Below are 26,972 nucleotides of genomic sequence, written 5' to 3'. Positions count from 1 at the left end.
GGGCTATTTATTGAAAATGTCTTTTTCAGAAAGGTTTACACAATTTCTTAAGTTATAGTTTATTTATTTATTTTATAAGTAACATTGCGTTACTTCTGTTTTTATATATATATTATTGTTGCACATTTTATTGTTTGGCTGTCTGGTTTTATTTGGGAAAACACATTTCCATGCAGTGACGACGTGCAATTGGTCATTTTATTTTATTTTTTTTTTTCGTAGATGTATCACTGTCGATTACCATGACTTAAACCCATGGGGGGGAAAAAATATATATAACGTGTTTTACACTTCAAATGGATTTACTACCAGAAAAGGGAAAGTAGTGAGTCAGAGTAAAGTACACAAGTATCCACTCTATCAGAGGTAAACAACATTTTTGAAAGTGAAAGCTGCTACTTGGGTTCTAATTCATGAATTCAAATGAGTCGGTTCCAGCCCGCGGGTCGTCTATTTGACACCGCTAGACAAACGTACGATGACGTAATCATTTGAGTGTAACGCATTGCTGAACAAAACCGAAGCTGTTCAATCAGTTGACAGATGGCCACACTGCACGACAAAAGATCACAAAGTGTTGTACGCGATTTCTATGAGTTGAGTGGACGATTTTGTGTCAAAACACAATTATTATTGAAAGTTACATATAAACATATACATATGTAAGCAAGTGGTAAATAATAAAATGCATACACCTCGAAATGAGACAAGATACATCGTAAAATTGTGTGTCAAAACAACAGCTAGCCTTCATGACGTTCGATAAATGCAAATTAGCGGATGTTACGTACGCACTTTCCCGCGATTTTGTCTCGTGTGTTCGCTCGTTTCAAAAGTCTTGATAGTCTTCCGGGCGCGTCATGATGCGGTGCCCCTCCGGGAAAATATTGGCCCTAACATACAGTATCTGCTATCTAATATCGGTAACAGTGGCACAGTGGTTACGGGGCATGTAAAAATGACAATGGTCATATCAAGCGATGAAGTTGGTTTTCATCCAACCAGCCGTCGGGTGTCTCCAATCCAGCGTGGAGCAAATCGAACACTCACGGAAGTGTAGCCCACCATTTCAGGAAGTCCGAGTCAGCCAAGTTTTGTGTTCCCCGAACACACTCGCCGCATTGGGATTTAAATTATTTCCACGCAAATCTGTTTCTTCCATTTGACATACTTAAACAATTTTTTTTTTTTTTTTTTTTTTTAGTGGGATACAAGGATGCCACCTAAGAGGCGGAGTGCCGGGACGACCCATAACAAAGAGGCGAAAACCAGCTCGTCTCCGGACCTTAAAACGAGTCCCGACTTGTCGCTTAAAAAGTAAGCCGCCTAAATGTCATTCAAGTCCCCATTTAGCAAACTCGCAGTTCCAAGTCACGTTGATATTGACGCGGACGTTAGCTTTGCAGAAGCAACTGAGCACCTTAGCTAGCTACGTCCTCCTTCTGTTCTGTGGAAGTCTACGCCCACAGTAAACATTCACTCACAGCCCACAACATTAGACACACTCAAGCTCAGGGGGACGCAACATAAAAAGGAGCTGTAATGAAAGTTCCGCCCTTCACGATGTTTGACACTATTAGAGAGGTACTAGTCCAAATGTTGTTGTTGTTTTTCTTCTTCAATTTCTAATTTATAATGTGCGTTCTGTCTGTTCTTCTCTGTAGGCACAGGGACAAGGATGCCGACTTTGTTGCTCTGTGCAAGAGCCTTCATGTGTCTGATCTGGTTTGTGAGCGGACCTGGAAGATGTACAAAAGTCTTCAAGAGTCCCTGAATGAATTTGCTGTACGTACCGTATTAATACTCTTCTCCTTTATCTGCTCCCCTCTCGCCAAATAGCAGTTGGTTTCGCGTTTGTCGGTTTAAAACCGTTTAGTGGTTTGAAGCTGGAAAAACAAAACAAAACATCTAGGCCTATATTGGAAATAAATGACATCATTCGGCATGTTCAAAACCCAGTATTTAGTCACTAGAAGCGTCTAGACTTGAACGGCCTTGTTTTACCAGCTCATTTTCATTGCAGACAGATTCTGGTCATTTAATTTATTGTTCAGTGATTCCAAAAGTGTTGAAGTGTGCACTTTTCTTCCATCTGACTTTAGGAAGATGAAAAAAGGTTGTGGGGTGCGTCTCTGTTCGTGGTTGTGACCGACATGGACGCCGTCTCCTTCACCGTAACTCGGGTCCTGAAAGAAATCTCAATGAAGTAAGTACTCACGATAATGTCCCGCAATGTTACTGCATTGCCTGCAAATACATTCTGCCGAGTAACATTTTTCTGAACGTCGGTTTGCTGGAAGTTCTCAGCGACGTATTTGCCAAGATTGATAAATGGATCGATTCCAAACGGTACTCACTGGTACAACATTAGATGTAGTCTAACACCCCACACAATACATTTTTCATAATGCTTTTAGGACGGTATGGTACTTTACATGTTTGTATTAATATTGCACTGCAGTACACTGAGATGTGCTTCTTTTATTTCACCCCTCCTCACTACCCTAGCGGCAAAATTTTTGATATTGATAAGATGAGTCAATGAAATTAGGAAAATTATTTGGGTTTCTGCTGAACTATTTTTTTGTTGTTTTGTTAGCGTTTCTTGTTTCTGTATCTTTAATGGTTTTTTTTTTTAATTTATTTTTTTACCCTAAACAAATCTTTTTAGTGTGAAGCAGTTTGTGGCTTTGGTTCGAAAATTGGACATCAACTTGGACACAATAAGCATGAAGGTGAATTCAGCGCTGACACGCTTGGAGAACAAATACGACGTGACTCTGGCTCTTTACCAGAGGTTTGAGAAGTGAGTAAACACACCTACCGGCGTAGTTAAAGATGGCTTCATTTGAAGGATGAATATTTTTCCCGAAGTAATACTTGTTGTTTCAGGACGTGCAAAAGAGTCTTTGCCGTGTTCCCGGAGCCAAAGTAAGTTGAACACTTTCCTGCGTGTTTTGAACCTTGCATGCAGAGGCTTTCCTGATTTCCAGTGATTCACTTTCTGGTTTTCCAAGGGAGAGCGAGATCTTACGGACCTGTTGGACGATGTTTCTTTTGGCCAAAGGTCAGTTAAGTGTTTAAAAACACTAATCGCGATCAGGACAAGGTGTTAACACTCTTGTTGGAATTATTTCCCTGTTGCTCAGTGCTCTTTCCCCCCACTCTTCCTTCCTTTTTGGTTCCGGTGTCTGGTTTGGAATGATTTGGTCCTGATACGTCTGTTCGTGTTGCCTAACAGTGGGCCTCAAAACTGCGATGATGTTTCTCACGCAGGACGGGCCTTGCAGATGGAAGATGACCTGGTCATATCGTTTCAGTTGCTGCTGTGCACGCTCGAGTTATTCATCAAGCGATGCCCCCCTGACCTACTGCAGCCTCTTTACCGTAAGACGTCACCTCATTGGTTGCAGTTTGAAAATTCACATAAAATGGCAAAATGTGACATTTACAACATTGTTGTCAGGTTGGAAATTGTTGCACATTTTCTATCTTATCACATTTTGTGCCTTTGGACCCAGAAGAAATTCTGCCTTTGGATGAAATTTTACTTCCTTATAGCTTTTAAAACCTGAGATTTAAAAAACAAAAAACAAAAAAAAAAACAACAGTGTTGAACTTTGGTAGAGTTGCAGGCTGCAGTGGTGTTGAGTTGGTAATAATCCCATTTTAACGTGTCCAGTTCAACCAGTGGACAAAATCAAGTCTTTATTGTTCTTTTTAAGAATCAGCCATCAGCAAAGTTCAGAGCCCCGTGACACGAACGTCTCGGCGCAACCAGAAAAACGCCAAAGCGAGACTTGTGGAGCCAGAGGTGGACGTCCTGCTTCTGGAAACCTTGTGCAAGGAGAATGAATGCAATATAGATGAGGTCTGTGTTGTGCTGTACGTTCGATAAACTTCATCATGAAAGTTTATTCATGTGCCCTCTGTTTTTGACCCCACGTGCGCTTCTTGGTGCTAATTGTATTTGTAGGTCAAGAATGTGTATCAGACTAGTTTCTCTGCCTTCCTGGTGTCTCTGGATCTTCCCAAATCTCCTGGTCTTCCTCAGGTACGTCTTGCGAGCGTTGTCCCAATGACGACCGTTTAGCCTCAGTGTGTTCTCACTGTTTACGTTAGTTCTCACTTCCTGCCGGCCGCGCAGTTGTCGGACATGTGAGTGCCTGACAGCTGTTTGTTATGGTCTCTACTCCTTATCTGTGACGCTTTCCACATCCTGCCAGTAACATTTTGACTCGAGATTTTATGCAAGATGGCGTGCCACTGTTTGCTAACCTTTCCATACCAACACCTTTGGAGGACACCAAACAATTTTATCTTTCTACGACCCCCACAAACATAATCTCTGTGAAATCTCTAGAAGTGATTTATATATCCCGCTTTGCCTTGGTATGGATGACCTTTTCTGGTTAAATGAAAGTAAGTATTTTCCAGAGAAAACATAATAATATAAATCATATTTATTTCATTGGTTTCTCACATCAACGTAAAAACTTACCATAACGTATGTATTACAACAAACATCTAAAGTCACGGGAAAAAATATCAGGCCACCCTTGTTTCTCCAGTTGTTCATTTGTAATGGCGGGTACAACTAAAGGGACATTTGTTTTGACATTTTTAACGAGGACAACCAAAATAGTGCTGATATCTATCCATTTGCCAGGATTTCTTGATCATAACTAAAATCACTGGGAAGACCGTGTCAAATGGGACATCAAGTATGATGGAATCAGATGCATTTTTGTCGTGTTTATTGTACTCTTCAGGTTATATCCCTTGAGTGGTACCGGGAATTAAAATGAACAAGAAATTGACGAAACAAGTGGGGTCTCATATAGCTTCTTAACATGTTTTTTTTTTTTTTTGTAACTGTGATCATATTCTGTACATGTATGATTTTCTCCTCTGCCAATATATTTGTGTATTTGTTCTGATAAGCTTAAATTGTCACCACAGCCCGCTAGCGTCAACCAGCAGTACGAAGAGCACTACCTCAAGAGTAGAGACATTGATGCACGGCTGTTTTTGGACAGTGATGAGACGCTTCTAGTGCCTAAAGTGGAAGCGTAAGGATTTTAAAGTTCAAACTATCTTCTGGTAAAAAAAAAACAAAAAAAAACAAGCAAACATTCATTTGCACATCCTCCTTCCAGGGTACAAGTGGAGAGAACACCAAAGAAGAACATGCTGGAAGAAGATTCCATGCCTATCCCTCAGACTCCGATTAGGTGAGCATCACATAAAGTAGGTGTTGAAGTCATGTTGTTAAAAACAAACGAATGGGATGTTATGTTGCATAAGGTGAGCCTTGAGCTTTGGTTTTTGGGGTTAGAATGTCTGAAAGTTGACTATTGCCTCAAGTCATAGCTTCTGGTCGAATAGACACCGTGCCCCAATCAGTCAGCGGGTGCGTCAGCCACTTCAATAATCGCTGCAGCTCAAATATTATTTGAACTATTGTTTTTTTGTGTGGGGAAAAAAAAATATGAAAAAAATACAAACAAAGCGTCTCTGCTGCTGGTAAACGTCCGGCACCCTGCAATTGATTAAAGAAACACCAACAGCCTACATGTGAGGGAAAGATGATTCGTGAAAATTCTTTACAACATCCTAGATTATTGCTGCCTGTTGTTAAAAATGTGTTTTATATCTGCTGTTTGTTTTGTGTCATCAGAGCTGCGATGACCTCCATTCAGCAGTTGAGGGGAGACCTCACGTCTCGTGGCGACCGGCCGTCTACCAATTTAGCGACCTATTTCAAGGTGCGCCTCCACAGTTATTAGCAATAATTAAAATGTCAGCTGATGTCCATGTGTGTCCTTCCCCTTTTTAATGTTACCAGAACTGTACCGTGGACCCCACTCAGAACGTGCTGAAGCGCTTGGAGACAATGGGACCAAAATTCAGCCAGCGGTTTGCTGAGGCCGTTGGACCGCGCTGCATCACTCTTGGAAAGCAGGTACACATTAACGCTAATAGACGCTCAGCAACATTTGTGCTACGTATTGTGTTGAATGTTTTTGTTTGTTTGTTTGTTTTGTTTATCAGAGGTTTACCCTTGGTGTCAAACTCTACTACAAAGTCATGGAGGCAATGCTAAAATCGGTACTGTAATTGTTTTGTTTTTTTCATGAAAACTGTCACTTTGTATTCCAGGGAATCTAGTTTTGTCAACAAAAAAAGTTTGGATTCAACATCAAAATATGATTATGAGACATCCATCCATCCATCCATTTTCGGAGCCGCTTCTCCTCACTAGGGTCGCGGGCTGATTATGAGACAAGAAGTCAAAATTTCAGTTTTATTTCTAGGTATTTAAAATTTCATCTGATACACAACTTCGATGATAGTGGCCATTTGTTTTTTTATTTGTATTTTTTTTGGGGAAAGCAAAAGTTGTTGGCTATGGCTAAAGTTTGTGCAAAGTCTGACTGAATTTCCGCGTTCTGTCAGCGTGTCTTCTTTGGTTTTGTACCCATAGACACCGCTCTCTTTTTGTGTTTGTTACACCTCCAACTAGTGCAAATGTAGTCTTCATAGGCAAAACCCAAATCTGAAACTGAGCACTAGGTATTGTTTGTATAATCAATGTAATAGGACACACATGGGCCACAAAACATTCCCGTCGGCCAAGGTCCCATCAACTAAGTTTTGAATCTGATCCACATGTAAATAAATGCTTTTGATGTCAAACCCAAATTGACCTCATTTTTGTAATATTCTTAGAAGGGAGTAATGCACAGTATCTGTAAGGAAACAAAACTGTTATTTCAAAATATTAGGTGTTGAAACCTACGTTAACTTTATCATCAATCACCTGATTCATATACTAAAATACTTTCCATGATGCTACTTTTTCTTTCCGTAGGAAGAGAAACGACTGTCTGTGCAAAATTTCAGGTAGTAATGATTTCAAACTTTTATATTTGTGTATTAATTTCCACTTCACTTGACTGTTGAAAGTCCTCTTCATGCCTTGTCTTGTTCTAATATTTGATGAAGCATTATTGGCCTTCATTCTTTTATCGTCCATTCCAGTAAACTCCTCAACGACTCCACATTCCACACATCGCTCTTGGCCTGTGCTCTGGAGGTTGTCATGGCAACATACGGAGGTGTGTTTTTCGTGTTTGTTAAAAGTACCACAAAAAAAAAATGGACTCATCATGTTAGCCTGGAGCCTTGGACATTTTGCTTCACTAACAGTGTTTCACTTGTAAACGATTAGAGAGCAGTTTTAAGACTGGGGGATACAATCACGGACGTAGTGGTGGCGACCCAGGCGAAGCGGACCTGTGCTTTCCGTGGATACTGGACGTGTTGAACCTCAGTGCCTTCGACTTCTACAAAGTCATCGAGAGTTTTATCAAAGCAGACGCAACTCTTAGCAAAGACATCGTCAAACATCTGGAGACCTGCGAGAACCTCATCATGGAACGAATTGCATGGAAGACGGTCAGTGAGGTTTAGCAACTTACACGCACACAGGTGAAATCCATTCAATTTCGGTGCCAGTCCAGGATTTATCATATCATAATTCTCTAGACCTGCCAGAATGTGAGGATAAGGGATGGCGCTGTGCTGGCATCACGTGAACAAACTATTGAACTAGTAAAAGTCAAGCGGGCTGAACTTGGTTACGTCTCGTGCGCTTTTATGTTGTTGAAACGGTGTCGGAACGAGGATTCATTCTACATTGAAGGCAGTACAGGGTGAGTACAGTACATGAAATGTTGCTTGCTACTATGCCTTGTGCACAAAGCCAAGGCCCATCATATGATCTGGGTTACGCTTGTGTCACATGCTTATGCTGGCCTGTTGTGATTGGCTTATTTGGAAAACCAAGATTTATTTCGTAGCGTTATAGTTTGCAGCTGCAGCGCTGATGGTATCATCCATTTATCCATTTTGTATAGCACCGCGCAAACACGGGGAGGACATGCAAACTCCACGCAGGAAGGCCGGCGCCGAAATTCAAACCCAGATCCTCAGACCTGTGAGGCGGACGTGCTGACTATTAGGGCAAAGTGCTTCCCCAGTGGTACCAAATATAGAAAATAAGAGGTTTATGTATTTTGCGTTATTAGCTATCCTAACCTTTCTGATGTGACTCGTGCACATGCCGGTCTAAAATGCTATATTTGCTCATTTCCCGCAATGAACATTAATGCAAGTGGAGTGGACAACTATGAAGTTGCCAATTTGTTGTCAGCACCCGGGCAATAGCTGTCGAGGGGGATGACTGCGGATAGCGGGAACGAGGCCGTCGCCGCACCCAGGGCGATTAGTATGAATGTGAGGTCGGGTCTGGCAAGCAGCGATGGTCCTGCCACCACACACCAGATGGCGCGCTCAGCAGCCGAGCAATGCGTACCCTGCGTTGCGCTGATGCCAACGGACGCACTACAGCTAAGTAGCGGTCCACAGAGATAACACACCAGGAAGACGAGGCCCCCATACAGGCTGATGTACTTGAGTGTGAACGTGAGCTGGCAGTACGCTGCGCCAGGACTCCAACCATCTTCCATTTTGGAGGACGTCGCCCGCGCCTTTTGATGGTAGTAGTCGATTCTGAGTGGCAGAGACGAAGAACGAGTCAGCCGTCGAGAGGCTGACCAGGTAGATGGTGCGGTGCGGTGCTGTTCATGACTCAAAAGATGCTGTAAACCCCGGCGTCTCTCCCTGTAGGAAATTAGGTTGTTTTACGACAGCATAAAATGTCAGATGGAACACATTCATGAGCTTCTGTTGGCGCAATTAAATCGCTGGCAGGTAAATGAAGCCAAGTTGTCCACCACTTTATGGCGTGTACATTTCCAAAGGTGAAATAAACACACAGCTGCAACAGACACTGTTGGCTTAATCTTTGATGGTGGTCAACAGTACTTTTTGTCAATTAACTTTTACCTTCCTTTTCCGTGAAAGACGCAAACACTGGTGTTTGAAAAGAGTGAGGTCAATTTGTGGCAGATACTTAAGTGATGTGTAAAACGACACGTTTATTACATATTTATGATTTTGTTTGGAGCGTGGCTAAAACAGTGCCCAGCGACGCACTTGGGCATCCTGCATGAGTTGCCCAGCCCTGCGATTGCGGCGTACAGCTAGCTAGCTATGCCTACGCAGCGAAAATACATCTTCCCTTCGGATAGCAGGCTGTCGTGCGCGCTTTAGAGCGCCTTGTTGTCGGCCGTGAGCGTGCGCACATCACGCAGCGGGAGAGAGAGAGCGAAGGGACAGCAAGGAGGGGAGGGAGGGGGGAGTGTGATGTGACCTCCAACTCTTGGACAGCAGCCTTGCGCCAATATGGCCACTTTAGAGCGCCTCGTTGTTGAGCTGTGGAAAAGTCTGGTGGGATATATTGCATCCTTTTTTTCCAAGTAGCAGTTGTTTAATTGACAGTTGAGCGGCGGACGGTTTCAGCGCATCCGGCGGACGTGCTCGCGGCGTTCGAGAGCGGCGAGAAAAGGGACTTAAAGCAACCATTTTAGCTTCATGTAATGTTATAAAAGATACTTTTAAACACGCAGGGCTCCACATCAGTACTGCACACCCCAACAGATTTGTTAGAAAATCTCGTTTCCTTTCCCAATGTATATTTTCTATGGCATACTATACTACAAAATACTCCCACAAATTTGGCTCATTGGATGTAAATTGTCATAGTGCAAACATGTTTTATTTATCCAACAAAATCATTTGTGTACGCCAATGAAAAGTCTAGCAAAGGAGAATTTTGCAAAATTCTAATTCACAAAAATGAAACCACATGGGAGTCTAATCATCAACAAAATTCAGAAAATTGTTCTCGGGTTCACAGAAAATCTAATAAAAGGGGTGTACTCATTTATGTTCAGCACTGTATAACGTTTTTCTTGGTCTTAAAATCCAGTAACCTGACTAATTTTCAACTCTCTGTGTATTGATGATATTGAAATTAGTAAGGTCCTTACTGATCAGGATGTCTCGGTGACACCGTGTCAGTGTAGTTTTCCCCTCAGCTGTTGGAGACGTTTAGGACGCTGCTGCAGAACGCATCTGTGCTGACATGTTCTCCCTCACACCAGAAATTGTTCTTCTCGCCGTGCGTGCATTGTGCTCATCTGAACCTTGACTCGGCAGCCAGCCAGTCACATTGTTTGAGGTTGGCCTTATATCGACCTCTTACCGTTTCCAAACGAACTGTGACCAACATTCACAATTAAATGTACATTGAGAAGAGCAGGGGGTTTACAAAGTGTATATATCTTTATATTTCACCATTATTCTTTATATTGTCGTTTTCAGCCCTTTAGTGCTCGTTTTGTTTAATTAACTCTGAATGGGTTAAAATGAGTTTTGGAGTTTGTGGAAAGGAATAATGCCATATTTCATTCAGTCATTGAGGTTTTGTCATCGTCCGTGGTTGCAATCGCGTGCAGGTGACGTCCGCTTGGGTCAGGAATCCGGCACATTTCTGGAGGCGTGTTGTTGCTCGCACGCTGACGTTTTACAGGCAGTGAGGCGTTTCCCCGTGTCAGAGCAGACCCTCGGGCAAAGCTTCCTGACAGGAATGTTACAGCGCTCAGTCTTGCAGCACGCTTGTCACAGCTTTTGCAAGTATGAACATGTTTTTCGTGCACCACGTCCAATTTGTGCTGTTGTCAGTTTACAGTCTGAACCATTTGTCATGCATAAATAAACTGGAGCTATATATAATATATACATATATTTTTAGGTATTCAAAATAGGATTCCCTCCATTTAATTTGACCTGGACATTTACTTGGCACTTGTTCCAATTTTCAGATAGATAGAAGCAATTGTTTCACTTGAGTTTTTCAGTTATGACCATTGGTAATGTTTTTAAACTGTCGCCTAGTACAGGAAGTCCTCGATTTACAAACGAGTCCCGTTCCTACGCTGGCGACGCAACCCGAATTTCCACGTAAAGTCTAAATTTACGTCGAAATACTGTAATAATGTGCGTCGATGTGCGAGTGAGACGGGACTGTGAAGGAGGAAGGAGTGCGCGCAGGTGCGAGCGTGTACAGTGGCAAGTGTAGTGACGGCGACCGGGGAAGAGGAGCGATTAGCGGCGGAGCCGTTGACGTCGAATGTGCAGAGGAGCTAATAAAGCCGTTAAAGCGGCAAATCGGTGCGTCGTGCCTTTATTGTTGCCGCCACCCAGCTGAGCTGTGCCACGAGAGAAGGGAGTTAACCCCGAGGGGGACAACCTCGGCACCGGAGAAGGCGTCTCACCTGCGTCTCTCGATCACGATCGGGTGACTGCAGCAGGAAAGGTTAACACTTCGTATAAAGAAACTAAAATGCATTAAAATCAAAATAAAAAATAAGATGCTGTACTTACCATTGCTGCTGAGAGTGTGAAAAAAGGAGGGCGAAAAAGGCAAAGATACTCCCGACGCACAAACACAGACAAGCGCTATGCACTCGCTAAGCAGAAACACTATGGTGCTGGGGACAAAATGGCGGACGAGGCACGGGCGTCGAAACGTCCGAACGTCGTAGGTCGAGTACGTCGTAACTTGAGGACTTCCTGCACTCGGGTTTTGTTAATCATTGACCACACCTGAAAGCTATTGAGTCTTTGTGCATTTGTGGCATCGGCTTGCCACACTACTTACTGTTGTGACGCAAGCGTGCATGACTCAGACCTACAGTTTGGTGACACAGATATGCGTGGCGCATAAGAAAAGGAAAAAAAAGGAATTTGCGACACCGCAAAGTTCACTTCTTAACTGATTTATTTACTCTCAGAATGAAGCTGTCTGAGGGTGGTGTACCACTCAATAAAGTTCCCGAAAGCCTTCAGAGAGGCCACAAGTACATTGAAACTACTTGGTACATCAAAGCAGCTGTAATACTGGTTTCAGCACAGAAGAACAAGACAACTACATTTCATGTGCAAAACAAACAAAAACAAAAAACATTCAGAAGCGTACACATTCATTGGTTCAGTCACAGTCGCTCATACAAATGGTCGCAGGTCAGTGCAAGTATTGTATAGAATTGTTCGTTTTGTCATCTTGGCATGAGTTTTAATCCTGCCCGATGTCGTCATTTGTATTGGTTGAATAAGGGTCAATGTCTTAAATCCCACAAATGAGTGTCCATTCAAACAATGTCTTCTGTTCTTGCTCACTGTTTCAGTGTGAGTCCTTGCATTTTTCACCAACAGTCCGTGCTGGATTTCTTATGGTGTCACATGGTAGAGTTGTCTTGCGACTGTAAACTCTTTGCGTCTGGGCACTTGCTTCTCAGAGACCTCAAGGCCAGACTTTTGGGCGTAGAATTCGGGGTGCTTTGTGCGCTGTCCCCATGTAATCTGTCGAGGAGCTTGACGCCGTTGTGCCACACGGTGGACTTGCGTTTGATGGAGCTCTGAATGGTCTCCGAAGTGAAGTAATAAACAACGGGATCGAAGCAGCAGTTGGTCACGGCTATGCACAGTGAAATGGGGTAGATGGTTCTGACCACATGTTCCGCGTAACATCCTTTGAGAACTTTGGTCCGGACCAGAGAGTAGAACATGAGATTGACATTGTAGGGAATGAAACAGAAGCAGAAGATGAGCAGATGCACAATGATCATCCTCAGGATTTTTGCCTTATTGATGCTGCCGCCCCGGCTGATGGTCTGGGGTTTCTTCAAAGTCCGAAGAACCATCACGGAGCAGAAAACATTGACCATCAGCGGGATCACGAAGCCCACCGTCTCGATGAACATCACCACCTTGGACAACTCGGACTTCCACTGGTTACTGGAGTAGTTTTCAAAGCAGTAGTTGGAAGAGGCGTTAACGTTTTTGGGTGATGTGGTGTCCAGAAGGAACCCAGTGGGGATGCTTCCAGAAAGAACCAACACCCACACTGTAACACAAGCTAGTTTGGCGTTCCGCTTAGTCCGAAGTTTTTGGGATCGAAACGGGTGCACGATGGCCAGGAAGCGGTCGACGCTGATGCAGGTGAGGAAGAGGATGCTGCCGTACATGTTAGTGTAGAAAAGTGCCACGGAAATCTTGCACAGCTCGCTTCCAAACATCCATTCCCGTTTAATGAAGTAGACGATCCGAAAAGGCAGGCTCAGGACGAAGAGAGAGTCCGAAACGACCAGGTTCACCATGTACGTCGTGGTCTCGTTCCTCAGCTTCAGCGTGCACCCGAAAATGTAGACAGCCACAAGGTTGAAGAGGAATCCGAAGACGAACACCAGGCTGAAAACTGTGCTGTACAGAGGGTACTTGAAGTCGTCGCTCTTGTTGCATTTCATCAAAGTGTGAGCGGCACTGGTGTTGGACATTTTGAAATCAAGCTGGTGAGTCTGTAACGTTCACAGAGTGGAGTCGTCGTCCTCTGTCATCGCCAGTCAACAAACCTGTTTATCCACCAGTCTGCGACAGTCCCTCTGTTTGCATTTCAACCGGGACCGAAAAATGGCCCCAAAATGCTGAAGAAGCTTCCACAGCTTAACAAAATGGCTCTTGTTGTATGTCCTCATGTGAGCCTGCTCGGTCTGAAGGTCTTTTGCAAGCTGCTGGCGTGTCAGATGAGCCAAGACATAAGAAATGGGTGGAGCGTTCACTGGGCCACATCCTCCCACTTCTGCTGTTTTTGCAGTCACCTCAAATTTTGTGCGTGTGCTGTATTTTTTTTAAGCTGATTAAACTTGCTGCCGACGTGTGTTTATGGTCTTCGGTTTCTTTAAAGTAGTGTTTCACTCTGGTCTAATAAAAGTCAACACTGGACTGTGTTTATGGTCTTCGGTTTCTTGAAAGTACTGTTTCAATCTGGTCTAATAAAAGTCAACACTGGACTTTGCTACCAACCATGCGTCACTGAAGAGTGCCGTAGAATCTGTCAGCTGCCGTGCAGATTTATGGGTTTAGCAGGATGGGATCAGACTGCAAAAGAAGAGCACACTAGTTTCAGGTCTGTACCTGCAGCTGTTTTGTGAGGCGCTGAGTGGAGGCCACGCCCTCGTAGCCGCATGAGCTCATCTGGCGTAATCAAGTACCATGTTGATTATAATTTTTTTCTGCACATAAAAAAAAAAGGACTGGCAGGAAGACCTCCCCCCCCGATGAAATTCAAACTTTTTGTGCTATAATCTTTCTGCAATGGCTGCAGGGAATTTCAGATGGCCCGCTCAGGCTTTATCGAAATAACAACCAGAGCCGGCCTGCAACTCCACGGAGCAAAATTTACATGGTGCTTTTATCAGCGTGACGTCTTTACACGTTGTATGCTATTCTCCAAATGGAGCACATTCAGCTACAAGAGCAGACTGGGCTTGGGTATTATTATTATTATTATTTTTTTTTTTTATTGACTTTTTTTCATTTTGCAAAGATAATTTGTAATGCTAGGACAACAAAGGGCCACAGCAAATAAAATCACTCAGATCTATTCAAATAATTTATACTGTACAAAGAAATACAAGAAGTACAACTACTTAAATAAAATGATGTGATTAAAAAGTTAAAAAATGGTTTAAAAACAAATAAATTGATTAATTATGTCTTTAACCCGGTAGGAAATGTGCAATTTTAGTAAAATAAACGACTTTAATCCAAACATCTAACTTTTCCAGGCGGCATGGTGGGTGAGGGGTTAGCACAGCCGCCTCCCAATTTGAGGTTGGGGGTTGGAATCCAGGCTGCGACCTTCCTGTTTGCATGATGTTCTCCCTGTGCTCGTGGGGGTTTTCTCCGGTTCCTCTCACATTCCAGAAACATGCTTCTTGGGTTAATTGCAGACTCTAAATTGTCCTAAGCTGTATCCTCTAGTGAGGAGAAATGGTTGTCCTTCCTCACGAGTCCAGACACTGTTGACTGTTAGTTGCCCAAGTGATTTTGGTTTATTATTATTATTATTATTTTTTGAATAAAGTGGTATTTTCAGAGGCTGTGATATCGCTTTCAAAAGCGGCTTTCTATTGCATCTCGCAGGATTCACCTCTTTTCGAGCTCTTGAAGCAGGAGCAAGAGGGTGGCTCAGTGGAGCAAGCGGAGACGCCCGTGAGTTTCGGCCAACCGTTAAAGCACGAGCACACCGCCGCCGACTTGTGAGTCCGCCAGCCCGCTGTGTGCCAATAGTTACATGTTGCAAAACCACCATGAATCACAATCTTGAATTTCATGAGCTTGTCACTTTTGATTGCACTCTTATCAGTGAAAGGGGAATTAAAGTAAGCTATATAAAAAAAAAATGAGGTTGCCAGCTGCCCCAAAATGTAGCACAACTAACAATAGTGATTAAATGCACTTGCATATCGAAATGTACTGTGTAAGAAAAGAATCTGTTTTTGTTCCCTCGCCCTTCTTTCTGTCAGGTATCTGTCCCCTGTTCGCCCGTGCCTGCGCATCCTGCCGCCGGACTCCCCCGCCACGCCCGGCTCGCAGGCTGCCCCTCCCCCGCCGAGCCAGCCCGCCCCCCAGGCAGTGGGCCAGAACCCTCGGCACCCGAAGTCCAACTCACTTAGCCTCTTCTATAAGAAATGTACGATTTTTTAAAAATGTATTAATGACTTTATTTTTGGTGGTGAGTTGGTAGGTGACGGCTGGCTAGTTAGGGAATGTCATTTGTTCGCGTTTGTGCTCACCTTTGGTTCCCTCCGTGTAGTGTACCGCCTGGCCTACACCAGACTGAAGATGCTCTGCTCGTATCTCCTGTCCTCCCATCCGGAGCTGGAGCCCATCATCTGGACGCTCTTCCAGCACACTCTGCAGCACAAGTACGAGCTGATGAGAGATCGTCACCTCGACCAGGTAGCCCGACAATTTGGAGTAAAATGTCTTCGTATCTTCACTCAGCGGCTCTCTCACGTTCTCCCGGTGTTTCTCTTCTAGCTGATGATGTCAGCCATGTACGCCATATACAAAGTGAAGAGTGTTGATCTGCGCTTCAAGACCATTGTGTCGTCGTACAAGGACATGCCCAACACCAGCCAGGAGGTGACGCCGTCTTTCGAGCCTCATCTTTTAATGCCCCCCCGCAGGCTTCTTAATCTAACCTGACGTGTATGTTCACGGGCAGACTTTCAAGCATGTGTTGATCACAGAGGGCAACTACGACTCCATCATCATCTTCTACAACGAGGTTTTCATGCAGAGGCTGAAAACCAACATCCTGCAGTATGCGTCAACAAGAGTAAGACACCTTCCTATGTACAAATGATGCCCCAATTTTTTCAACGTTTCCAATTGTAAAAGGAGAAACATTTCCGGTGGAGAGTTTTTTTTTTTTTTCCCCCTTACTTAAAAATGAAAAATGAGCTTGAAACAAGTAAAAATGGTCTAAAAATAAATTCCTTTTGAGGCGATGAGTCTTATTTTAAGTATAATCAGATTAGTTGACTAGAAATAAGAAAAATATTATTGGTAAGATTTTGAGGTTTTGCAGCATAGACTTCTTTTTGAAGTTAAGCCATTTAAATGCGTCACATTTTGTAACGTGTCGCTCGTTGAACTCTTGACGATGCCGCTCCTAAAGCGGTTTGACTGCTTTGTCTGTTCCTTCCTATGGTCTGTGTGGCTTTGCGGACTTCGTTTAGTTTGTAGTTGGTAACTTTTGGCTTGCTCTGACAGTCAGCTGTGTAAGCAAAATGTCTCCACATCTCACTCCGTGCCTCTTTTTCCTTAACGAGCTGCGGACGAACGCAAGGGCTCGTGGCCGATTTGACCACGAGCTTTGGGGGACAACAATGCTGCCCACTACAGAGCCCTGTAGCTGCAAAGCGGGCGCACAAACTGCTGCTTGAAGCCTATAGTGTTAAAAACAAAGCTAGTCGTAGTCGTAGTCAGTAAATTAGGCTCTCCAGACTGGAAACCTTCCGACAGTCAGGTTAGTTCTACTCTGTTGGTTGTTTGTGTTCTTCCAGCCTCCTACCCTCTCTCCGATCCCACAAATCCCGCGCAGCCCTTATAAATTTCCCAGTTCACCTCTGCGTGTGCCAGGAAGCAACAATGTGTACATCTCGCCTATGAAGAGCTCGCGTTCCCCCGGCATCATGACTCCTCGCAGCAGGTCAGCGCCTCACAGCACAAGCGCATCAGTGTCAATGCCAGACTGACTGACCTCGTTTGTCTCTCCGCAGAATGCTGGTTTCCATTGGTGAATCATTTGGGGTATATACTTCTTTGTTTTGTTTACCAGGAAAAACATATTCCGCAGTTTGGTGTTAATGAACTTTTTTTTTTTAAATTTTTTTTTTAAATTTTTTTATTTTTTTTTTTGCAGACGCCCAATCGCTTCCAAAAGATCAACCAGATGGTCAACAGCAGCGATCGCTCCTTGAAGAGAATTTCGGATCACGGCGCCACTCCCAAGCCTCTGAAGAGGTTACGATTTGATGTTGATGGGCAAGATGAACCCGACGGAAGGTTGGTGAAAAAAGCCGTGAATGACGTTTAAAACAACAACATTCTTTTGATGTAATGATCTTATGTGGCCTCTTTAAACAGCAAATCTGATGGCGATTCAACACTGATCCAGAGGCTTAATGATTTGAGTGAGTAAACATTTGCTCTGTTTGCATTCGCATTCTCAAATTAGTTAAATAGTTAGTTAGCGCTCCTCAGTCGGCCGCCCCTCTAACACACGACTGCTTTTCGACGCAGCGTCCGCCCGCAGCCGCATGCAGGAGCAGAAGATGAAGGAGGATGCGGAGTCCCGCAAGGAGCTGCACTAAAACCGACTGCGCTGTCCAAGCGCTGTCGGGCACAATGGAAACGCTCGTTTTACGTGAAACCAGAGTTTAAGTACATTTAGTGAGTGTTTTTTAGTTTGTATTTAATGTTTCTCTAAGGAATAATATGTGCATATTATTAGGTTGGGGGGTACGGGGTTAACCAAATGGCGATTATTTTTTTTTTCGTTTTTTTTGTTTTTGTTAGTTTGTTTGATGTGAGCGTAGGTGCGTTTGCTTTTATTTGCGTTTGACTCACTGTAAGCATTAGAGAGTGACACAAAACTGACTTGTCTTTCTACCAACGTGGGAATTTTTCAGTGTAATTTTCAAATGTTTCAGTCATGATGCAGCAATTGTTAAATGAGTAAACAGTGGATATAAAAAGTTTGCACACCCCTGTTAGAATGCCAGGTTTTTGAAATACAATAAAATTACACCAAGAAAAATAAATTTTAAACTTTTTACACAAACGTGTAGAACTATAACCTGTACAACTCAATTGATTTTTAAGTCTTTTACAAAGGGGAAGTACAAAAATAACCTGAGATAATGTGATTGCACAAGTGTGCACACCTTCAGAACTGGGGATGTGGCTGATTTGATAATTAATTGATCATCAGATTCAAACTTAAGTGAAATGAAAGTCACTATTTCCAGTATGTATGATTAACTGAAATAAAGTTCAGATGTTTTAGTAGGCTTTTCGTGAGATTTTTGTCGCCACATCTTACAACACACACCATGATCCACAGAGAGCTTCCAGAGCATCCGATCTTTTTATTCAGGTGGACCTGGAATTATGAACAGTTCCAAATACCAGAAAGTTTTTGCTCAAAACCTTCAGGCCTCTACTAAAAAGCAACAAAATGTCAGGAAAAGCCTAGTGGAACAGCTGCACCTTATTTGGAGTTAGTTGGAGACATCCCCAGTTATGAGTGTATGCACACTTGTGCAACCACATTATCTCAGTTTACTTTTTACCCTTTAAAAGAGTGGGATTTTTTTTGCATGTAAATTCTACAGGTGGTGGGTCACATTGATGTAAAAAGTTTAGAAAGGATTTATCTTGGTCAATTTTTTTTTTTTTATATCACACAAACCTGGTATTTGAACAGGGGTGTGTAGAATTTTATTTGCACTATAGATGGGGTTTCAATTACCCTAAAGGTGTATAGAGCTTTTTTTTAAAAAAGAAAAAAAAATATATATTTTAATTGAGAATTTGCAGAGCACTGTGATTATTATTTGGATACTAATAGAAAACATGAGGCTTCCCAACGTCTGCATTTTAATTGTCTTTTGCATAATTTGGAAGCACCTATTGAACCTGTTTGAACTCAAAAATAGTGTTCAATTACTTACTTACTGTCCAAGTAGTTTTTTTGTTTTGTTTTCCTCAAAATCCTACCATTGTTAAAAAAAGTTCTCGAAATATTGTTTACCAGTTTTAAACATAAACGACATTTTAATTTTGCTTTCATGAAGCTACTTCTTGAAATTGTTCTCAATATTCATTTCACGGTACTGACTTGTTCTGTGATTTTGTGCCACTCCACACCGTTCGCTCCATTCGAGTTCATCTTTGCACTTGAGCCTTGTCATGAAGCACATCACAAAGTACTTAATCATTTGATTCACTGTATAACATCTGTGTTGTGCCACCGCCACATACAAGTGCCCTTTCTATTTCATTACGAACCAATAAAACACAGCGTCTTGGTAAAGGCAACCGAAATTTGAATCTGTAAATGAAACCGATCTTTCACTTGACTCACATGCTCAAAACAGCAATTTATGTTTTCAGCAGTCTGTTAGCGCCCCGCCCCCCCCTCCTACTGTTTGAAGTCATTCAACCTAGTAGAATGAGTCAGACTTTTCATCCTCTTGCATTTAACTTCTCGCCATAGTGGAAAAATCTGCAAATCAGTGAGCAAATACGCCATGCTATGCTATTTTTTTTTTTAGCATTACAATATTATAGCCAGCAAAGAAGTTAACATACTGTATGTAACAATACAGCATTAGTTTCAGCGCAGGGCTGTACACCATTGGGGGGAAAGATGCTTCACTTTGACACAGGTAGTCTATTAAAACGTTCAGAACTTTTGATCTGAAAGAGCTGCGGCTGATAATTATGACCACAATAGCCCACTCGCTCCACATTGTCCCTGAACTTTACCATTACCTCTTAATTTGTTAGGAATTATCATATGATGATGATCTCAACATGTAACTGTTGTGGGCACCGTAATGTGACAAAATGACGTTATTTGTTTTCAATTCCAAGGTTGGTAGCAATGAGTCTTCCTTGTTTTTCCACTTCTCTCAACTCCCTCCAGGGAATGATGAGATTTGCCGCCTGTACAGTCGCAACCACTAATTGACACCCAGGCTGTGTTTTCAATGGAGGAGGCCGCAGTTTTAACAGCAACATTTTAATTGGCTGGATCCCCACGGGGTGTTGATGTTCCTTACGGAGAGCGTCACATGATCACAGAACGCCAAAAGCGCTTGCTCGGCTGATGTATCGCCACAATCTGTTTCCGTTTCTTGGAACAGGATCATTTCAGATTTGTTCATTTCTGTTTGAGCGATGCAAAACCTCACGGTGAGTAGTCCTATTCATGTTCGTGGACTTGTGTCAAAATGTTTTCATGACTCTTGTTTTCCACAATCCAGAAACATGCAGGTTAATATTTGTATGAGTGAACTGTCCATCGCTACTGTATGAATACGAGTGTGAATGTTTTTTTGTCCATACCAGTGGTTCCCAACGACTGCGCCGCAGCATGAGAGAGCATCAGCTGTGTCGTGGGTTACACTTAATTGTTCCGAGAATTGTGATATACTTACTACAGAGAATGTTTGTGTTCACCGATCTATGCCAGCAACATATAGGGGCAGGCAGAACAAGTAAATGTTCTACTACTAGATGGCAGGACAAGCGCTGGATGGAGAGTTTGGTTTATTCCACCCGCCTTTCATTTGACAAAAACGCCTGCGTGATCAATGGAAAGCGGTACAAACGTGCCTGTGCTGTCTTGTCAGCCGGACCAATGGCGCGAGATCATGAACAGGAAGATGCAGTTCCCGCCGGAGCTCATCGGCGCCATCCGGGAAGGGAAAGTGGAGCTGGTGTGCGTCCTGCTCAAGACCGGCGACGGCATCGTCCGCCAGCTGGACGACTCTGAAGATCGCCTGTGGAGGGAGGCCCTCAACCTGTCCATCCGCCTGGCCAGCGAGGGCGTCACGGATGCCCTCCTCCAGGGGGTCAAGTTCGACTTCCGTCAGATTCACGAGGCCCTGCTCGTCGCCGTGGACACCAACCAGCCGCGAGTGGTCAAGCTCCTGCTGGACCGCCTGGATCAGGAGAAAGGGAACAAGATGGATGTCCGCTCCTTCTCTCAAGCCATCTTTGACCGCTCCGTTGACAACTCGCAGTTCGCCCCTGGCGTGACCCCGCTGACCCTGGCGTGCCAGAAAGATCTTTACGACATCGTCACCGTGCTGACCCAAAAGGGTCACGTCATCCCGTGGCCGCACGAGATCTCCTGCGCCTGTCTGGAATGTCGCAACGGGCGTCAGTACGACCTGCTCAAGTTCTCCTTGTCCCGCATCAACACCTACCGCGGCATGGCCAGCCGCGCCTACCTCTCCGTCACTTCTGACGACGCCATGCTCAGCGCCTTCAGTCTCAGCAGCGAGCTCCGCAAACTCTCTCGGAAGGAGCCGGAGTTTAAGGTCAGCGCTTGCTCGCTCGCTTTTCTGTGTTGATTGATTCTCGCGTCAGTGTTTAGCACGGCTGCCTCACAGGTCAGAGGGCAGCACGAGTCGGAGCAATCTTCGGGCGAGAGGCGGGGCACACCCTGAACTGGTCGCCAGCCAATCGCAGGGCACATATAAACAAACAACCATTCTTGCCCTGTGCTCCGTTTCCCAAGCAGCCTCAGTACCTGAGCTTGGAAGAGCTTTGTCAAGAGTTTGCCGTGGAGTTGCTGGGCATGTGCCGCAACCAGAGCGAGGTGAGCACCATCCTCAACAGCTGCGGAGACGAGAGCCGGGACGCCTTGGACGAGCAGGCCTTCGAGGAGGGCATCCCCGACCTGTCAAGACTGCGCCTCGCCGTCAACTACAACCAGAAGCAGGTGGCTGGAGATGCACTGATGAGACTGGCAAGACTTGATCGTGCACTCGCACACTTTCATCATCATTGGCCTGTGTGTGTGTGTGTGTGTGTGTGTTGTTGCTATCGAGCAGTTTGTCGCCCACCCCATCTGCCAGCAAGTGCTGTCTTCAATCTGGTGCGGCAACCTGGCGGGCTGGAGAGGCAGCACGACAGCTTGGAAACTCTTTGTCTCTGTTGGGATCTTTTTCACCATGCCCCTCCTTTGCCTCGCCTACTGGATCGCACCAAAGTCAAAGGTAACAAAAATCAGTTCTCTGCTTTTTGTTGCCGGCCGTGGTCGTTTCCATGTTTATTTGATTAAGAGGAGAACAGCAACAACTTCTATCGCCTTCTCGAGAATAAAACGGCCACGTAGACAACATAATCGCGCCATGAGCCTGCAACATCCACGAAATGGAACAACGGGGACAAATCACTGCCCGAGCTGAAGCCAAAGTCTTTCCATATGCTGCAGGGTGGCTGAAACATAATCTGGTTTCATTGTTGACACTCTGTTTCAGGTGGGAAAGATCCTGAGGACCCCTGTGATCAAGTTCCTTCTTCACTCTGCCTCCTATCTATGGTTCCTCATCACATTGCTGGGCGAATCCATCACCATGGAGATATATCGGAATACGTTTGCTTCCAGGCAGCAGAACATCTTGCACAGCTCCTTCCACATGGTGTGGGTGGTCGGTGGGTGCGCACTCTCCTTCGCTCTCCACGCCGCTCGACTTGCGCTTGAGCCGTGAGGTGCCTTGTCTCGTTAGGGTTCTTCTGGTACGAGTGCAAGGAAGTGTGGATCGAAGGCCTGAGGAGTTACTTCCTGGACTGGTGGAACTGCTTGGACATGATGGTGCTCAGCATGTACTTGGCCTCCTTCGCCTTACGCGTGCTCATCACGCTCAAGGCTCAATTCCTTTGTCTTGACACGAATGGCACGGAGGAGTGTGTCTACTTCACGCAGACTGGTAGGAAAGCAACTGGGGCATCGCTTCATCGGGTGAAGCGACTCTTCTCAATAAGCGTCTTTCTTTGATTTCTCTCGCTGTCAGTACGTGACGACTGGCATCAGGAGGATCCTCAGCTGATTGCAGAGGTTCTGTTCGCAGTGACGAGCATGATGAGCTTCACAAGGCTTGCCTACATCCTCCCCGCTCACGAGTCCCTGGGAACGCTCCAGATCTCCATCGGGAAGATGATCGATGACATGATGAGGTCGTAGCAAGCGTTATTTGGCCGCCTTTCCTTCACGCAGCCTCACATTTGCATCTTGATCTTTTTCCCCGTGTCGCCTTTAGGTTCATGTTCATATTGATGATCATTGGAACGGCCTTCCTATGCGGCATCAACAACGTTTACGTCCCTTATGTCATCTCGCCACATCTTGGCAGGTGAGAATAAGAAGGAGCGAAAGCTGTGCCAGTTTGCTGCACTTCACACATAAACATTCAAGCAAGGCGCAATATATGAACTATGCCATCATTGCTATGTGATTTAAGAAAAAGAAATACAAATCCAATATATCAGACAGGCCGATATTTTGTTCCGAGACTTGGTTTTCATTTGCAGGTTTAATGAGACGTTCCACTTCCTGTTCTGGACCATGTTCGGCGTGGCCAACCAGGACTACGTGGACATGCCGCAGTTCGTGTTGGCGGAATTTGTCGGACGGGTTCTGTACGGCATCTTCACGCTCGTCATCGTCATTGTTTTGCTCAACATGCTCATTGCTATGATCACCAACTCCTTTCAGAAAATTGAGGTAAAGGGATACAGTCTATTGACGACTCTACAGTAAATGTATTTGTTTTTTTTGTAAATTACTATTACATTTGAATCCATGGTAGCAACACGCTTACATGTTAGCGTGTGATTTCAGGACGATGCAGATGTGGAGTGGAAGTTTGCCAGGTCGAAGCTGTATCTCAGTTACTTCAGAGAAGGCCTGACCATGCCGGTCCCCTTCAACATCATCCCCTCCCCTAAAGCTTTCTTCTACATCTTAAGGTGAGCGTCAAAACAACCCAATCCTGCACGGCAAGATAATTTTTTTTTTTTTTTTTTCTCCCCCCCCCCATCTGTCTCAATAAGTCTCTTCGGAATCTTCTATCAGGGGCACCTTTAGGCGTATCTGCTGTTGCGTTAATTGTAATTCTGCAAAGTACCCACCAATAGCTTCATTGGTAAGATTTCGTGTGACAATAAAATCTACATATTTTGCATATCCATATATTTCTAAATGTTTATTTCTTGTTATGTCTGGAGTCAAAGAAAAAGGGCTCGCAGGACAGCCGGGTACCGTACCGGCAGCAGGTGATCAGAGCTCTGGTGCAGCGATACATCGAATCGGCTCGCAGGGAGTTTGAAGAGACCAAGAGAAAAGGTAACGCGTGGATGCCATTGTCAGGCGGCAACTTTATCTCACTGATAACATTTGTCTTTATTGGCCAAAACAAGACATTCGGTTCAAAAGTGCATTCTGCTTGACGGCTATATTATTGCTATTGTTGATGAGGTTTTGATCTTACATACAGTGCCAATCATGAATAAGTACGTTTTTTTTTTTTTTTATCATTCAGTTTATGTAATTTTATAACTTCTATATAAAACGTCTTCCCTGCCCCTGAACAACGAGCAGAATAGATATATTTTTGTTGCTATTGTCTTATTATTACACATGGTAAGATCTTAACTAGTTCTGAAGTGATATCAAATGAGCAATATGTTCACGATTGTGCTTGTACTTTAACGTACGTCACATTATTTGAACATAAATCCATTTTTATCTGGTGTTGTCAGACAAGACAGAGCATTATTTTCTTTGGAAAGTCAAACTTTGCATTTTGCCGTGTTTAGACTCTCCATCAGACAAACAAATAAATAAATAAAGACCGAAAACTCTGTTTGATTAAAAGCAGATACCAATAGGAAAGCCACAAAAATGCAAAACTAATCCAAATGCATTCCCGCAATATTGTCCCATCAGATATTGGTAATCGCATCACAGAGCTGAGCAAAGCCATGGCGAGGATGCACAATGACCTGAAAGTGGTCCATCAGCGTTCGGCCGACGAGGGGCACCCTGCGGCCGCTGCGCCGTCCGAGGACGCCTCCTCTTTCCTGGGCAAATATATCTTCGGCGCCAGGAACAATTTCAGAGGCTTTAACAGCCATCCGGATGACAAATTGGCGTCGCACGACGTAACGGTGCACCACCGAGGGGACGAAGAAGATGAAGTAAAAAGCCACGTGGAAGAAAAGGAGCCGGACGTGCATCACGAGGGCGAACGTGGGGAGGCGAGGTCAAGGCTGGCGTCGCGCAGTGATGTGCTGAAGATGGAGGAGGGCAGAGTTCAGCTGGATAAAGACTCTGACGGTCAATCCAAAGAGGAGCTCACAGCGGGAGCACTTTTCAATACAGAAGAAGGAGAAGAAAAGCTTGCCGATACTGCGCCTTACAAAGGAGTTAAAACAGGAAGCAATGAGGAGGCTGACGCAGAGAACGCGTTTCAAGATATAGAGCTGCAAGAAAAAAATGTGGCGGCCCGATGGATGGAAGGGCCGCAGTTTGAGCCCAATATCCACGAGGGCTGTGATGGGGGTGAAAATCCCGTGAGCCAGACAACCATACCTTCGCCCTACGGTAGCAGCAGCTCCAGGGACACGGGATTCGGTTCCCGAGAGGGCGAGGCCGCCGTTGATGAGACTGCAACCCGAAAGTAGCGGAGAAAGATGTTGGTCTCGTAGCGTCACAATTCAAATGCATTCAGTCACATTTCTCACTGTCTCCTCATTTCATCAACACGGCTACGGTGTCTGCCCGCAATGCCGAAGTTTACCAGCGCAGGTGTGAGCTCGCATCGCATATTGCGCTCCCGCGAGGTCGCCTTCATTAATTCATCACCTGAAGCGTTTCCCCACGGCACTTTGCATCACAAGCTCCTCCACTGGAAAAACCTGCCGCTGTGGAAGCTCCTGGCGCCCGCTAACTATAGCGACCGCACGACTGCGATGGTTTTGGCGTTGTTTATTTGTAGCTGTCGTGAGACAGACTTTAAACTGCTTTCAGCTTCTGCAGTTACACGTCACGAACATAACTTTTTTTTCTCCCACAATAACACTGCGCACTATTCCTGTATGTCATTACATAAACCATCAAACCTGACTGTTTGTTTACAATGCTGCGGCATACGATGTTTTCTTCCCACTGATTTGAATTTAGTATGTTGAATATGTCGCAAGTTTATTTAGCTACACTCCGCAGCTCTACACCACTGCATATTACAGTACGAGTACAATAAAAACAACAACAAATTGTAACAATCAGAACAATGTTTTCTGTAAATGATATTTGAATGGTCCTGCATTGGATATCATTCGATTGTGCAGATGCATCTAATAAAGTGTCCAGTCGTGTTTGTTGACAATATCACCAAGTGCAAATGACCCAGACTTTGATTGGATTTAGTATCACTTTAAGAAGCCTCCTCACCTTTGCCGTTTATTTTCAGCAATGATGATCGTTCAAGAGTCTACAGACCAGTTGGGGGGGGGAAGAAGAAGAAAAAAAATATATTCATGCCTTCATCACAAATACAGTATTGAGTTCACACTGAAAAGGAACAACATACTTTGCAAGAATAAAGTACGGTAATAGAATTATGAGAATAAAGTCATAAGAATGATAATAACATTTGAATATTACAAGAAAACAATTGTAATTTACCAGGAATAACACCAGTTTAATTGCAATAAAGTCATAATATTATAAGAATAAAGAGGGAACAACTTTTGCATGTAAAAAGTCTGAATTTATTCTTCTATTTAAAAACAAAATCTCATCAAAGTCTTAATTCTGAAAATAGTAGAAGTTCTTACAGCGACTTTATTCAAGTAACGTTCATATATATTTTTTTTTTTTGGGAAGTTTTTTTCTTTCATTGTGGACATATTCTGTCGAAAGAGAGAGCGAGATAAAAAAAAAAAAAAGCGAGTTACTTACACGACTCGGCAGAAATGACATCAAGCTGATAGACGTGACCATCGGTAGACCTAAGTCAGTTCTCTCCTCGATTTTGCATATATCGAATATATATGTCAAATAAAAA

General features: G+C 44.0%; 3 protein-coding genes across 4 annotated transcripts; 2 read left to right on the top strand and 1 right to left on the bottom strand.

The window, feature by feature from the left end:
- The first annotated feature begins 855 nt into the window (after positions 1–855).
- Positions 856–19,652, top strand: rb1 (retinoblastoma 1). 2 transcript variants are annotated; one of them, XM_061702148.1, is made up of 27 exons: positions 856–1,317; positions 1,665–1,785; positions 2,103–2,206; positions 2,672–2,806; positions 2,893–2,931; positions 3,018–3,067; positions 3,277–3,387; positions 3,726–3,871; positions 3,977–4,054; positions 4,963–5,072; positions 5,160–5,234; positions 5,681–5,768; positions 5,849–5,965; positions 6,055–6,111; positions 6,875–6,906; positions 7,045–7,121; positions 7,235–7,461; positions 14,956–15,071; positions 15,339–15,505; positions 15,629–15,774; positions 15,856–15,960; positions 16,043–16,156; positions 16,887–17,032; positions 17,103–17,133; positions 17,246–17,388; positions 17,470–17,516; positions 17,626–19,652. In XM_061702148.1, the coding sequence occupies exons 1-27, from the start codon at positions 1,217–1,219 to the stop codon at positions 17,694–17,696; spliced, it is 2,754 nt and encodes a 917-aa protein (XP_061558132.1). In that variant the 5' UTR covers positions 856–1,216; the 3' UTR covers positions 17,697–19,652. The 2 variants fall into 2 exon arrangements, with proteins under 2 accessions (XP_061558132.1, XP_061558133.1); XM_061702149.1 differs by lacking the exon at positions 856–1,317 and adding an exon at positions 1,495–1,584.
- LOC133415774 (lysophosphatidic acid receptor 6-like) lies at positions 11,735–13,530 on the bottom strand. The gene has a single exon (XM_061702150.1). The coding sequence runs from the start codon at positions 13,305–13,307 to the stop codon at positions 12,210–12,212; it is 1,098 nt and encodes a 365-aa protein (XP_061558134.1). The 5' UTR covers positions 13,308–13,530; the 3' UTR covers positions 11,735–12,209.
- Positions 19,653–20,765: 1,113 nt separating the features above from the next.
- LOC133415771 (short transient receptor potential channel 2-like) lies at positions 20,766–26,267 on the top strand. The gene is made up of 12 exons (XM_061702146.1): positions 20,766–21,437; positions 21,641–21,841; positions 21,954–22,118; positions 22,383–22,557; positions 22,632–22,832; positions 22,917–23,079; positions 23,163–23,255; positions 23,434–23,626; positions 23,744–23,871; positions 23,978–24,047; positions 24,130–24,247; positions 24,851–26,267. Exons 1-12 carry the CDS (start codon positions 20,766–20,768, stop codon positions 25,585–25,587), a joined length of 2,916 nt encoding a protein of 971 aa, XP_061558130.1. The 3' UTR covers positions 25,588–26,267.
- Positions 26,268–26,972: the final 705 nt, after the last annotated feature.

Source organism: Phycodurus eques, chromosome 17 (genome assembly GCF_024500275.1).
Source record: "Phycodurus eques isolate BA_2022a chromosome 17, UOR_Pequ_1.1, whole genome shotgun sequence".
In the NCBI taxonomy this organism is placed as follows: domain Eukaryota; kingdom Metazoa; phylum Chordata; class Actinopteri; order Syngnathiformes; family Syngnathidae; genus Phycodurus; species Phycodurus eques.
The sequence above is the reverse complement of the archived record's forward strand: the minus strand, read 5'-3'. Positions and strand labels throughout refer to the sequence as shown.

Bases quoted from the DNA above. Each gene is read 5' to 3' on its own strand.
- LOC133415774 (XM_061702150.1), bottom strand. From the start codon at position 13,307: ATGTCCAACACCAGTGCCGCTCACACTTTGATGAAATGCAACAAGAGC.
- LOC133415771 (XM_061702146.1), top strand. From the start codon at position 20,766: ATGAACAGGAAGATGCAGTTCCCGCCGGAGCTCATCGGCGCCATCCGG. The intron at 21,438-21,640 runs GTCAGCGCTTGC...TTTCCCAAGCAG, and splicing joins GGAAGGAGCCGGAGTTTAAG to CCTCAGTACCTGAGCTTGGA. The intron at 23,256-23,433 runs GTGAGAATAAGA...TTTCATTTGCAG, and splicing joins ATCTCGCCACATCTTGGCAG to GTTTAATGAGACGTTCCACT.
- rb1 (XM_061702148.1), top strand. From the start codon at position 1,217: ATGCCACCTAAGAGGCGGAGTGCCGGGACGACCCATAACAAAGAGGCG. The intron at 6,112-6,874 runs GTACTGTAATTG...TTCTTTCCGTAG, and splicing joins TGGAGGCAATGCTAAAATCG to GAAGAGAAACGACTGTCTGT. The intron at 7,462-14,955 runs GTCAGTGAGGTT...TGCATCTCGCAG, and splicing joins AACGAATTGCATGGAAGACG to GATTCACCTCTTTTCGAGCT.